Source organism: Salvelinus alpinus, chromosome 13, assembly GCF_045679555.1.
Source record: "Salvelinus alpinus chromosome 13, SLU_Salpinus.1, whole genome shotgun sequence".
Lineage (NCBI taxonomy): Eukaryota > Metazoa > Chordata > Actinopteri > Salmoniformes > Salmonidae > Salvelinus > Salvelinus alpinus.
This window is the reverse complement of record NC_092098.1, coordinates 22270771-22285708: the sequence shown is the minus strand read 5'-3', so window position 1 is coordinate 22285708 and position 14938 is coordinate 22270771. Positions and strand designations below refer to the sequence as shown.

The 14938-nt window shown below is 41.1% G+C and overlaps 1 protein-coding gene and 1 pseudogene across 1 annotated transcript; both read left to right on the top strand.

Moving 5' to 3' along the window:
• The first annotated feature begins 13 nt into the window (after positions 1 to 13).
• LOC139537389 (schwannomin-interacting protein 1-like) lies at positions 14 to 5517 on the top strand. Its single transcript, XM_071338623.1, has 7 exons — positions 14 to 245; positions 878 to 1092; positions 1530 to 1660; positions 1772 to 1859; positions 2185 to 2298; positions 2424 to 2535; positions 2747 to 5517. The coding sequence occupies exons 2-7, from the start codon at positions 886 to 888 to the stop codon at positions 2839 to 2841; spliced, it is 747 nt and encodes a 248-aa protein (XP_071194724.1). The 5' UTR covers positions 14 to 245; positions 878 to 885; the 3' UTR covers positions 2842 to 5517.
• Positions 5518 to 6868: 1351 nt separating this feature from the next.
• LOC139536676 (P2Y purinoceptor 4-like) lies at positions 6869 to 8390 on the top strand (annotated as a pseudogene).
• Positions 8391 to 14938: the final 6548 nt, after the last annotated feature.

Below are 14938 nucleotides of genomic sequence, written 5' to 3'. Positions count from 1 at the left end.
GCTGTGGGAACGGGTCAGAGGAAAGAGAGGGGCGGGAGGAATGGGAAAGGGTACAGTAGAAAGGCAGGCAGGGTCTTTTCTTAACTTAAAGGAAGAGTTAAATCAGAAGTTAATAGCTTATTGTGAGTTATTAAAACGATAGCCTACACCGCGGAGAACTGGGAAACCGAAAGTTATCTAATTATATAAGATATTAACAAGAGAAAGAGACCTCGATGTCGGGAATAGGACACGGTCTGGAATAGGTAAGTCAAAGTATCCGCTTGCCACCAGCCCCCCTCAATATTAAAATTGTAAACAACAAATCTTTCATGGTGTGTGTGCCATACATGTGCGTTATATCAAAAGAGAAGAGATACTTTGTATTCAACGTGTCGTGCGCGCGTTCCAGGCAGCACGTTCATGGCAAGAAATCTGAGCGCACTCGTTCTACAGTCAGACAGAGTGAGTCTGAAAAGTATTTAAAATGCAACCTTTTAAAACAGATTGAGAATTTTCCGGTATAGGCTAGTGCATGCATACTTCCGAGTTTAGATAATGGGAAAGATACAACAATTCACTATTACGAAATAGACTAGCCTCGCCTACAGTTCAGTCAGTGTTTTTCGAACTTCTCTAAGGAATGCTTTGTGTTTTTCTCCTGAGTAGGCTATCCTGGTATCCTATTGTTGATACACTCCGCTTTATCCTGTAGTAAGATTGTGCACATTGTATAATGATCTTGGCAGCTTCTTTTTGATAATATATATATATATATATATATATATATATTTGTTTATATATATCAGAGACCACCCACCTGAATCACTTTAAAATTAAAATTAATCAAATCCTCTTCCTTGACATCCCTTTCTCTGTCATCTGCCCACAACAATAGGGTGAAGGATGGAGGGAGATACAGAGAAAGAGACAGCAGAGGAGAAGGAGGGTGATGACACAGAGCTGTCTGGTGAGGAAGGGGTGGGGCGACTTCATCAGAGCGGAGGGTCCTCGGATGAAGATCAGGACCTACCCATCATGCAGTGGGAGGACCTGAGCCTGCGTATCGCCGAGCTAGAGAAACAGGAGGAGGAGAGGAGGGAGAGGGCAAAGGTCAGAAGGCATAAAGAGAGGGAGTAGACGTTTTTGTGCTCTGCCCTTAACGACAGATCTGAGATTAGCTTATCTGCCCCAAATCAAGACCTTAACAATTTGCGGGAACAGCACTACATTGACCTTAGATCAGAATCTAGGGGTAACTTCATCCTACTTCTCTCTTTGCCTTACACATGTGACTGTCATCTACTGGTATTAGGCTGAAAGCTGGAGCCCGAGATCACAGTAATAACCTCTGTTAATAAGATGATAGGAATAACACCCTGTGAACCCCTGGCATTAAAGCTGAACTTGTCTGTTTGAAAAAAACTGCAGAGATGGGTTTAATGACACCCTTACACTCTTAAATACCCCACCACCACAAATCTCCACCCCTTCCCTCCTCCCATGTCATCTCTCCATCCCTGATCCCTCCCCCTATTCCTCTCTTTCAGAGTACGTGTGGGTCGGAACAGGGGAGTGTGTCAGAGAGCTGGGCGGAGGAGAGGCAGGGTGGGCTTCGGAGGAGAGAGGAATGGGAGGAGGAGGACTATGGAAGGTGTCGAGTTACTGTTTTCTCATCTAGGTAACAAATGTCAAAAATCTCATTATCAACTTCATTCTGTATTCGCTGAAACCATCTAATTTCTGTTCTTTCTGTTCATGCAATTGTTGCCTTTTCCTTTTCTTATTACAGATTCCACAACCACAGAAATCTACAGTTATGCTACACCAACAACAGTGAGAGCGAGGATGATGATAAGGAGGAGGGGGCTGGCAAAGAGGTGAGCGATTCCCTCCTGTATTATAGTCTAGCTCAAGACTGGGACAAAAACCTGCACACATTGCGGCACTCTAGGACGAGGTGTGAAGAACTCTGTTCTACAGCGATGTATCATTCATTCATCCATCAGGATTGGGGTCAATTCCATTTAAATTCCAGTCAATTCAGGAAGTACACTGAAATTCCAATTCCAACTCTCTTCAATGTTTTTCAATTATGAAAATTTGGAATTGGAATTTGGTTTACTTTCTCAATTGACTGGAATTTAAATGGAATTGACCCCAACCCTGGCATCCATACTCATGCCATTTTGTGTTTACTGTCAGGGTTCTAAAGAGGCAGGTAGCCATGGTTACCATCCCTCTGGGCTGAAGCTGGAGGTGAGGGCCGCACTGAGTGCGCTTAAAAACAAGCTGCTCGCTGAACAGAAAGAGAAGGAGGTAAGAAGGATGGAGAAGGGAGACTGTAAGTGTGAACTGTGGAGATAGAGGAAAACACTGAGCATTGTCTGAGAGAGAGGTGAAGATTGGTATGTGTGAATAATTCCTGTGTGTGTGTGTCTCAGCACCTCGCCTGTGTGATCACTAAGAGGAAGCATCTGGAATGCTGTGACCTGCAGATCTGCTCAATACAACAGCTCAGCTCCCTCAGGACCTCACTCAACCACGACATACACGGTCAGTAGGCGGTCATTACATGGAAATCTTGGTCATTACATGGGGAAAAAAGTGGTTATTACATGGTAATAACTTGTTAGTAAGTGCACTGGCATGTGAGTGCTTGCTGTACAGTTTGTGCATTTTTGGCTCTATGTATTTGTGCCTTGTTGTTGTGCTTTGCATGTGACAATAGTAGTAATACTAGTAATATTATATTCTATTCTTGTAGACCTGAGCTCTGAGTTGGTGGGTCACCTGTTGATAAGGGACCAGCTGAGGACCAAACAGGATGCCATGCTCCTGGATGTACAGGATCTGACATAATGTTGACCCACAGGTGCACCGGATGTGACATCACCACTGCCATGGACAGGGTACCAGGACATGAAGTCATTGTGACCAATAGTGGATAAAGTGATTTTGGCCCAGATATGCCACTATGAGACCATCAGAAGTATTGCCATAGTAGCCTACTCAATATGATTTTTCGTAAAGGAGAAATGTTGATTATGAGCAACTGATGAGCAACATCTTGGACCAGTGTCATAATACAATCCATATTTCTCAGATGGATGGATAACTTTCTCTTCATCATCCCCACCTGATCTTGACCAGCATAATCTTCATCATCATTAGTGGAGAACGTACTGTATTAGGACCTGTTTTGACTTACGCATGCACTTAACCAAAAATATTTAATATCAGAAAGAGGGTTTTAAGCCATTTGTGATGTTGTTTGAAACATCTCTAGTAATATCTGACTCATAGTCTTTTGCCTGTGGTAAGAACGTCCTATTTATCTTGGGGGTGTCAGATGGAGACCCTTCACAGCCATAGTGTAACCCAACATTCAATGAGTTATATCATTTACATATATGAGGGATACAGCTTTACATAAGTTTTATTGTGTAAACATTGCAATATCCTTGACTTACTACTTTAAGGGAATTGTCCACTTATAGCCTGTCTAAAACAAGCTAAGGAGTTACATATTCAGGCTAAAGGGAACTGTCCTGTAACAATTTGGTAGAGAAGTTTCTTTGTTGCTAATTATCCTCTATTATGTATAATATAAGCCTCATGTAGTTGTTGATGTAAGGGAATTGTCTGCATAGTGCCAATAAGCCTGTGGGTATTGCCATTATGTATTTTATGATATACCTGGTTTGCAGCCATAACTATAACTACCACCAGCATAGGAAACTACAAAGCTGCAATTGGTCAATTGACTCCATGCCAGCATAACCCGAAAATATTTTGTGTTTCTCAGATTGTTCTGGCAAATCTCACATAGAAACTTCATTGGGATGAAGGATGTTTGATGTGCTTTTTACATTTGTAACACAAATCAGATATTTTTTTATCATGATGGAAGGGGCAATTTTAGGCCCTTTTTAATCCTATGTATGACAACACCTTGGTGTCGTTATACCCCTAATAGCTCTAAAATATGGACTATCATTACATTCTTAAATACAATTTTACACATTAATTTATTCAATATTAAAACTATTAATATTATCTCAAAAGTACCCTTTTTGATTTTGTTCAGTTTTAGACATATTGTTTTAAACAATCTATTTTACTAGTGCATCACATTTCCAGAGTGGGCTCTCTGTTACTTTTAAAGTTATGTTTCAAAGGGAACTCCTTCTGCTGGTGATTTGCTGAATGTGCAATCCTACAGTAGGGCTGTGATTGGTTAATTACCTATAATGTACATTTCTTTGTATAGTGAACAATAATATAAACTCAACATGTAAAGGTTTGGTCCCATGTTTCATGAGCTGAAATAAAAGATCCCAGAAATGTTCCATATGCACAAAATGCTTAATTATCTCAAAATGTTGTGCACATATTTGTTTACAACCCTACTAGTGAGCGTTTATCCTTTGCCAATATAATCCATCCACCTGACAGGTGTGGCATATCAAGAAGCTGATTAAACAACATGAACATTACACAGGTGAACCTTGTGCTGGGGACAATAAAAGGCCACCCTAAAATGTGCAGTTTTGTCACACAACAAAATGCCACAGATGTCTCAAGTTTTGAGGGATTGCAGGAATTTCCACTAGAGCTGTTGCCAGGGAATTGAATGTTAATTTCTCTAGGACCTCCACATCTGGCTTCTTTACCTGCGTGATCGTCTGAGGGTGGGATTGCTGAGGAGTATTTCTGTCAGTAATAAAGCCCTTTTGTGGGGGAAAACTTATTCTGATTGGCTGGGCCTGGCTCCCAAGTGAAATCCATAGATTAGGGCCTAATATATTTATTTAAATTGACTGAATTCCTTATATGAAATGTAACTCAGTAAAATAATAGAAATTGTTGCATATTGCGTTTATATTTTTGTTCAGTATATAACATTTATAATTTCTTCAAAAGTGGTAGAGAGCCCACTCTGGGAATGTGATGTTTGAAAAGTATATTCTTCCAAACAATGTGTAAAAATAAGCAAAACCAAAAAGGCCTCTTTTGAGATATTAATAATAAATATAATATCTTACCTGGTTTTCTGGTGATATGAAAGATTGTCATTTGTCTGCCATTTTAAAATATACCAGCCTGTTTCTTCCCTCTTGTCTTTGTCCTGCTATCACAGTTCATTGTTTCATCATACTACAAATACACACGATTATTGGAAGTACCACATATAATAATTGCTAGTTAAGACACAAGGTATATTTTCCTGACCATGTGAACTCACCAGGGACAAACACCAGGCCCAGAGTCTTTCCTCTTCAAGTCACATGATCAGGAAAAACTCCTGGCCTTATTACCTCTTGTGTCTTAACTAGCAATTATTATATGTGGTACTTCCAATAATCGTGTGTATTTGTAGTATGATGAAACAATGAACTGTTTTAGCAGATTCATGGCCATGGGAAAGGGGTGAATGCTATGAAGTAACATTGAACTTTTTCATCTCTGAAGTATTATTTATTATAAACTTTTTTTAAATGTATAATTTTGCATCCAATAAACCTTGTAAGGTTATTTAATGTTGTGTGCTGTCACTGTGTTTGTCTTTGCTGCTGCTAGCACACCATACAATATTTCCAATATTTGTTCAAATCTATAGTTTAAGTGCTTGCGTGCGAGAAGGTAAACTTGTGTGTACCAGTGGGACCTTCAGTTGACTAGCTCAGCACTAATGATTGAGAGGTCAACAATAGAGGAATAGGGAGGGAGAGATGAGGATAAAGAAAAACTGAGGTAGGAGGATGGTTGCGCAACAGACTCAGGGATGACTGACCAGATGAGAGATAGAGAGAGCAGGAGGAGGAGAGGAATAAAATAATAGTGTGAAAGGTGAGAGAAAGTTACTGTTACTGTATGCTAACACTGTTTTACTGATGAGTTCACTGGCTACGAGGACAAAGGCAAGAGGGAAAAAACAGGCTGGTATATTTTAAAGTGACAAAGGACAATCTTTCATATCACCAGAAAACCAGGTAAGGTATTATATTTGTACACATTAAATACGCAAAAATATCAACACCACCACAAACATACAGAGAACGATGAATGAGGATTTTCCTTACTGTTGTAAGATTTACAATGATATAAATACCCAATTTACACACATTTTTGATTTGACAAAAGGGTTCATGAAAAATGTCAATAAACATAAATCGAAGCGTTGATAATTCAATGTTGCAGTAACATTCCAGTAGTAGCGCCTGCAGCTGCTTGCTTGTATTGGGTTTCCGTTCTGCATATCTGTCTGAATGGATATCAATTATTTACAGTGCCAGCGAAGGTCATAGGAGTAGGACCCTGTGTCGATCGGGACCAAGACACTTTGAGCTGCACCCTCCCCATCACCAAGATGCTACGTCTTCCTTTAAATGTTCAGATCCACTTGTTATTAGAAAGATATAAATAAGAAGACTTCTGGAATAACTAACCAAGGCCATGAGAGAGTTCTGTGTGATAAACACTCCCAACATAGAAGATAAACATGAGGGAGCTAAACATTGATCACATAAACAACATTTTCCAACTAATTTAGCTGTGATTTACATGAATCATCCAAAGAAAACACACACAGTGTGCACAACAACACACAAAGAGAACCCACTATCATTGGTTCCATTTCCAAAACATGCATTCTTGGCACTTAGGATAGACTTTTAAATACTGTATATCACATTCTTGGACAGTGGATCAATCTACAGTACTCCAGAACATGGGCTTCAGTGTACTCATGGTCAAAGTGGATCAGATATGTAACATGGGTGAATGGAGAGTTTCCGGAAGAGTGTGTTACTGATTGAAGAGCTAATGGACCGAGAATTATCCATAATCAGCTAAATACATTCCTAGTGAGTATTTCCAAACTAAAGCACTTGTTTTCTCCCTCTTGCACAGAATATTCCTTCCCTCAAACCGTCTGCAGAGTAAAGATAAGAAGATGACCGCACCTGAGAGAGAGCAAACGATAGGAACACTAAACAAGCAGAAGAATTTGCCACAAGGAGCGCGTGATGAAAAAGGAACATGAGACTCTGCAAAAGAAGGGAAAACAACCACAGTCAACCATGATGATAAGCCAAGCCTCCAACACCACAGAGAGCACATCTGTGACAGGGACCTTCTCCTCCTTCACCCCAGCCCCCCTCTCTCCCTCTCTCCCTGCAGTATTGATGAGTACTATAAGTACATCTTCCTCCCTCTCTGCTACTCCCTCACCTTCTTCTTCAGCCTGACGCTCAACTCCATTGTCCTGGTGCGGTCCTGCCGTCGCTGTGGCGGCTGTTGCCATGGCAATACCCCCCGCCGCTGGACCACCTCTCTGATCTACATGGTGAACCAGGCGGCCACAGACCTAATGTATGGCCTGTCCCTGCCATTCCTGGTGGCCAGATATCTTCTTCCTCACCTGTATATCCGTCCACCGCTGCCTGGGCATCTGCCACCCTATGAGGACCATCCCCCTGGAGAGCAAGAGGGCCGTGAAGGGGACGTGTGCCATGGTGTGGGTGGTGGTGTTTGTGCTTACTTGTCCCATCTTCAGGTTTGCACAGACAGGGTATGTGGTGAGAGGAGGAGGTGGTGGAGGGAGGTAAGGGGAGTGGGGGAATGGGTCTGAAGGGGAGGGGTGTGGAGGAGAGGGGATCGGTGGGGATTCAAAGGCATTTGTGAACTGTTGGGATGATGCTATTGATAAAGAGTTTGCAGAATATGTCCTGTACGGCCTTGTCCTGCACCTACTGGGGTTCTTCGTCCCATTCACCATCATCGCATGGTGCTACTCCCAGGTAGTCAGGACCATCTTTAGGACCCTGCATTCCCCATCCAGCTCCCAGGTGGGAGAAGACGAGGAGGGAGGTAATGTGGGGTCAGAGGGGCGCAAGGAAAGGACGTCCATCTCCATCTCCAGCTCACAGCATTCCTATTTCATCCGCAGGAGCCGCAAGTCCATCAAAAGCATTGTCACCATCACTCTCCTGTTTGCACTGCTTCCTCCCTTTCCACATTACCCGGACACTATTCCTGCTACTCAGGAGGGGTCACATGGGGGGCTGCAATGCCGTGAAGACAATTTCAATCTGCTACAAAGTCACTAGGCCACTGGCTTCCTGCAATGCCTGGCTGAACGCTCTCCTGTACTTCCTCACTGGAGACAAGAGTGACTCCTGCTGTGACACGGCCAGTCAGCATGACCCCCACCTCAACCCCTCTCTCTGGCCACTGAGGATCCTGAGGAGAGACAGAGTGGGAGAGAAGGAGTAGGTGAAGGGAGAAAAGAAGACTGAAAAGGAGAAGAAGAGGGCAATTCGTCTGGACAATGAGTCAAAGTCTACTGGGTTTGTCGTTTAGGAGATTTTACACTTGGAACAAATACGGCATCGTTTACGTGTAAATTTGTGTGTGTTTGTGTATTTTTTGTATGGACCTTTCTATTTGGGGCACTTAGTTGTTTTGCACTTTATTTCATTTGGACTTGTTAAATGTGTTACTTTCTCACTTAGCATGTTGACATTAAAATACAGTTGGAATTTCAGTGTACTTCCTGAATTGACTGGAATTTAAATGGAATTAACCTCAACCCTGGCCAGCACATACAGTGAACACACAGTGTACAAACAGTAGCTAAGCTACATGGCTATTGTTAAAAAGCTAATAATGGTAATAGCTAATAAGCTGCTAATAAGCTGGTACAATTTACAGTAAGGGATGTCACAAGCATCGTATAAAATGTTTGTTGTTTATTAATCAAATTATGACTTGAAATCCATTGATTTCAATTGACTGACATTAGCTGTGAGGACTTAAGCTATGAAACAAATTATAAGAAAGCAATACTGGATAAATATAGAATGAAAAATCCAGCACAATGTCTCTTGGGGACATTTACTGATCTTACAACTAAAATGTGATGCTGTGACTCTAGGGTTATTGAATCCATCAAAAACAAATTCCTCTATGAATCTGAAATGTTAGTCTAGGGTGTAATCCAGCTATCCTGATATCACTGCAGCTTTCATAGCTGATATTGGCCATACACCTATGCTGATCACACACCTGTGCAGATGGGCCCAAAAATGTCACAAAATTTACCCTGAAAAGTTCTAAGTAATTTGTAAGTATTTCAACCACTGACCACATAAAACAGCACAACAGCATAAAAGTTAGGTTGGAATGTACTGAAATGAAAACACTAGCTACCTAGTACTGAAACATAGTACAACTAAATCATATTGATTGGAAGTGTTGCTGACCTGGAGTAGTTTGTCTATAATGCCATATCAATGCTCTCCGTCTTTGAATGGCAGGAATCCAGGTGATGAGCAGATTGACATTCAGCAGTAGAGCAGGTGCAGTATCTTGGCATGAACATTTAAAATAAATAGTAATCCAAGTAAGGTGGGGGGTTTTTTGCTTCTTTTTTTTTTTACATATTTCCTCTTGTTTTTAGAATTCTCTTGTTTAAAAAAATCCACAGGCTTCCTGTAATTTAGTCCTTGTGGTCACTACCCCTGTTTTGGACTGGGACCTGCCCCAAACCTAGGAGCAAGGGACTAATCGGGACGTGAGAAGAAGGGTGAGATTCACCCAGTCTGGTAACAAATAGATAGACTGATAGTTGGTGAAAGAGAGCAGGTGAAGGGTAGGGAAGGGCTGGGGGGACAGGGAAGCTTTGACTTCTCAACTGGCTTTAGCTTTTAATCCATAAGTAACAGTGTTGGAGTCCTGAGAGTGCAGTTAAGGCTCGGTGGGGGAGGGAAAGCAAGAAGGGATCAGAAAGGAAGAGAAAGAGGGGGAAAGAAAGAATGTGTTCTACCTATCCCAGGGTCACACAACAAATGTTATTTTATTACAAGAACTTAGAACTCAAAGGTAATAATGTGGCTTCTACCAAGGCCAGAGTAACAATGGAAGTTTTATTCAAGGAGGCAGTGTCAAACCGAAAAACGACTAGAACTAAACGTGCCAGAGCAGAAAGATGTTAGATGGCCTGTGCACAGCTGTGCATCTTCTACAAAGTGTTGTTTCAGGCAGGAAAGCTGTTAGATGACCTGTGCACAGCTGTGCATCTTCTACAAAGTGTTGGTTCAGGCAGGAAAGCTGTTAGATGACCTGTGCACAGCTGTGCATCTTCTACACAGTGTTGGTTCAGGCAGGAAAGCTTGCATGCTTACATGTGTTTTGGATTACGCTACATATGTCTTTGTCATTATGACGAACAGTACAGACTGCTGCCATAACCCAACGTAAACCTGGACATGCTCATTAGTGGTTAGACTGATCAGGTGGTGAAAAGGTAGAGGGACACAGACATTGCATGCTAAAACAAATCTCATGGGGAGAATCTCAATTGGATTTCCTCGATTCCTTGCATCGTCTCCTCCGTCCTCTCCTTGCCTCCTTTTGAAAAAGGTAAAAAGTAATCGGGGAGAAGAGGCGAGCAGAGGAAAGGTAGAAACAAATGCACTTGTATGAAATGAGACTACTTCGCCACTAGCGCGTCATCAGGCAAATTACATTTACTGAGGTGGAATCCCAAAATATACGTGTAATGAAATGTATAGTTATGCTAGACATTTTATTGATAAAAAGAAAATTAGCATTTTTATTTTTTTTACAGCTTTTTGAAAGGGGGTGCGTGGATTTCAAAACTCTTCCACGGTATGATACACCTGAGCATCCTCCACTGGAGAAAAAAATATTGACACTCTCCTACATATGGCAACCACTTATCGGTTTCCGGTTCACTGGAGGAGAGAGGAGGACTGAGGAGTCTAGGAGAGGACAGACTTTTTCCCAATTAAGAATCTCTGATGGGCTTTGATTGGTTTGGTGTCCCTCCTTGTTCACTCCCCTGTTCTTTAGCTCCGCACGACCGCCTAACAACCATTCCATTGGATTGGCTGTGAGACATGGCGAAGGGGATTTCACTTCCTGAAATGGATAAGTATAGCTTCCTTTGTCATCACACCAAATCAATTACTTTAAGATCTTGATTGCATCCTTTTGTTACACTATCACACAGTTTGCCATTTGTTTAATTCATTGTTTGTTTAATCTATTGTTCATATGATGTCTGAGTGCCATTTACAGGTGGTTACAGATGCTCCCCACATAATGGCAGAGAGAGGAGACAACTGAGGATGAGAGGGAGGCTTAAGGAAAGAAAAACAGCTTATATGCAAGGTACAGGTAGAGGGCTTTAGTATTGTTTAAGTGGTATTTAGTACGAGAAGATGTTTTGTGAGAACCCTCTCATAAGATGCCATTATATATCGAGGACAAAGTTCAAGGTGGTGACAGTGATAAAGCTATCAGCAAACAGACATATCCCACTGGGCACAGATGTCAGTTCAACGTCTAGTTTGGATTTACATTTGGTTGAGTTGTCATAAATTCAACGTGAAAAAATAAAAAATCACCATGTCATTGGATTTAGGTAAAAAGTTGGGTGAAAATAATATGAAATTCCCTGACGTTGATTAGTTTTCAAATCCAATTAGGGTTGAAATTACATGGAAAAAATGTTGATTCAACCAGTTTTTGCCAGTGGGATGGTCCGTCCCCCATAGTGGGCTGAAAATATATTTTATTTTTTTGACACAGGCCAGTCCACAGATGCAGCAATGTACACGGTAGGTACATGGATACCTGGAAATGGCCTGCTATACAGCTGGATTTCCTGGAAAAACCAGAGGGGTGGGGTGAATGGCACCGTTTATTGGACTGTGATTGTTTCTTATAGAAAAAAATCTCACACGCACTCATACACGTACACACACATATCATGAGAATGCTCTCATACAGCTTTCTGATTTTATGATCACAAGTGTCACGTGTCATGTGCTAACCACATGGTCTGTAGTATGACTGTGTGCTCTTCTATCTTGCGATTGATAGAGTCCAGTTGACCTAATAAGATTAGTCCGATGGGGTCCTGCTAAACTGGGCCGCTATCTGCAAGCCTCTTAGCAGTATGTGAGGCAGGCTGACAGCACTGACAGAGATCGCCTCAAAGCAAGGTTACACTTAGGGATAGAGCCTCCCACAGATAGCAAAGCCCTGACACTGACCCTTTCGCTATAGCTATCACAGAGAAAGCACCCAGGACCGAAGGGCAAGGAGAGAACACACTCTTTTGACACATGATGAGCCTCTGGTCAAAGTGTAATTTGGTCTTCATACAGTCTAGTAATAGCACTGTAAAGTCAGATCATCGAGGGCAATGAGAGTACCAATGCACTCTACACACATCCATCTACACTCTACACACATCCATCTACATCACAAAGTGAAGCAGTAACAAATAGTGCAAAGTGATATTGGAAGGCAACGCTCCTTAAAATCAAAAACAGTAAAAGGCTGACGAGCGGTAGTAGGCAAAGGCATGGTCAATTGACAATGGGTTTGGTTACAAAAATCCTTGGATGATCTGTCTTGGACTGCCTTCTCTTTTTGTCTTCTCTCCTTTTTTCTAAGCTTTAAGTCAAATTGAATTAATCAGCTGCTATTAAGCAGACCTGTAGAAGGAGGGAACACGAAAGCAGCTTAGGTGCACGGCAGACAGCCCCCATCACCCATCCCCCCTATAATCGATCGGGTGACTCCATCAAAGATCTTAATGAAGTAATAGGAGCTATTCTGGCTTCAGTATTAATCTGTACAGATGTAGGATCTTAATTTGAGCCAGTTGCTACCGGGGGAAAAAATCTTACAGCAACAGGAAATGTGAATTATTATGTGGATTATAATGAATGGACATTTTTTTGTAGGGGTTGATGCATTTTTCGTTAGGGCAAATCAAATGACAAAATGTTGAAGCTTTTTTAAAGCTTAAATACACTGCAAGTTTGTATTTCCTGCTGCGGGAAAATTCCTGCAACAAAAGGATGATCAAATTAAGATACTGCATCTGTAGGTTATGAGTAATGACTCAAAAACTAATAAGCAGGCTAAAACTACATGTGATTGTTTGAGTGAGTTTGCGTAATTCATTATGTAGGTTGAACATTATACAGTTAAGTAACAATGCAATTATATACTGACATGCAATGTTGGAGTAGAACTACAGGGAAATCGTTTAACTGTTAAAGGGTCACTATGAGGGTCTGGGGACCTAAGTTCATGTTCAAGGCATCATCGGGACACAATTGGAATTTAAAGATTCAATACTTCTTTGTAAGGTTAAGAGTAAATCAGAGGTCGCTACTAATTCCCAGCAAGATTTAATGGGCAGAACCAGTGGATCTGTATTAAGGTCGCCATAAGGTAAGTACAGCCAGGACTTCCAGGGGCCTGCCTGTTGCATAAATCCAGATAAATCCAAATGTTTCAGGGCAGAGCAGAGTGGAGCAGGCTGCTGAAATCAAGTGGGTCAGCCAGCTGCCTGGTCACACTCCATAAATATAGGCTTTGTGAAACAAACTTACTTCACAATTAGTAGACTTTGCGCAAAAATACCCTCGGCTACACATATTACTGCAATGTAAACTTGCAAACTTGTCACGTCTCAACCACTACCTCCGGAAGTAGCGCACGACACTCGCCTGACAGTTGCCCCCCTCTAAGCAGGACAGTGTAAACAGAATTGTATTGTTGAGCCAACACTCTTACAGTACAAATTGCAATAGCAGAACAATGTTTTTGAAACAGCTTAAATGTACATACATTTTCCTTATTTTTAAGACTTGTTTTATTGAGTTTTTACCTGAAATTGTAATAACAGCCTGTAACATTCTGAAATTGTCACTGTACCTTTAAATCTCAACTGTATTTTTTATGTTTCTTTGCTTGACTGCTTGACTAGCAGGAGTTAGCTGTGTATTGTCAGCTAATGTGTACGGAGGAGAAAATAAACCCTTTAATTATCTGCACATGCTTGTGAATTGTGGCATTATTCAAGAGTGTAATATGGTTTGGTTGCATTACTCAACCGTGTAATAGCTATGTTTTAAAAGAAAAGTTGCTTGGATTGTTAAATAGTGTTTGCTTACTGGCTAGTGGCTACTGTGATATTTACACTGCGGTCAAGTGAGCCGACACTCGCAAAAAGCAGTCAAGCCATCAGCGCTTCGTCTGTTCTTTCAACCAATTGATTGGTCGAAAATGTTGAACATCTATTTTTCCATATTTAGACAATACCCTATGTGTTTTAATAAAATAAACTATTGAGCTTGTCTGATGCTTTAAGCTCACTGTTTGATGAAATTACACAAAAATGACTCAAGAGGGAACCAGAGATCAATATCACAAGAAGAGGGAGAACTGAAGCTGTCCCGACCATTCTCCTTCCCCTCCTACTGGCTTTTGTAGATTCTGCCATTACTCTCCTGAAGTTGCCGGTAATAGGCTACACAAGGAGTCGGTAAACTTTCTCATGTGGAATGCCAATTTATCTTACCATTTCTAACGATATGTGTGCCAGTTATGGATTTCATATACACATTTTCGTGGAACAGATTCATTTCATTTATAATAATGTCTTCGTATCTCAAAATCATTGTCATATGGTTAATTAAAATTCTGTCCAAATCTAAATGAAAATTATACAAACCTAAAAAGTTAATTCTACTGCCATTGCCAACTACAGTTTGTAGAAATAGCTTATAAAGCCAACAAATAAACACATTTCAGCCTGCAGGTAGAACATATCCTGATAAAAATAAATATCACATTGGCTATGCATGGACTGTCTGCAACGAACTTAAAACATATCAACTATTAACTTGGGTCCAGCCTAAAGCTGCTTGCAACATTGGGACCCGGGACAGACAAAGCTGTAGGCTATCTGTTCAAGGGATAAGAAGTAATCAGGTAGGCCTATTTTATGATGTTTCCACTGGATCAGAGGATGACATTTTTCCCTTTCATACTGAGTGGTTATCAAAAGGGAAAGAGCTGGAAAGATTTTTCAAATAAATTGAGGAATTATTGTCATTCTCAA

What these genes read in the sequence shown, in the direction of transcription:
- LOC139537389 (XM_071338623.1), top strand. Translation starts at nt 886, where the DNA reads ATGGAGGGAGATACAGAGAAAGAGACAGCAGAGGAGAAGGAGGGTGAT. An exon ending in AGAGGAGGGAGAGGGCAAAG is followed by an intron (nt 1,093 to 1,529) that starts GTCAGAAGGCAT and finishes CCTCTCTTTCAG; the next exon opens with AGTACGTGTGGGTCGGAACA. An exon ending in CTGAACAGAAAGAGAAGGAG is followed by an intron (nt 2,299 to 2,423) that starts GTAAGAAGGATG and finishes TGTGTGTCTCAG; the next exon opens with CACCTCGCCTGTGTGATCAC.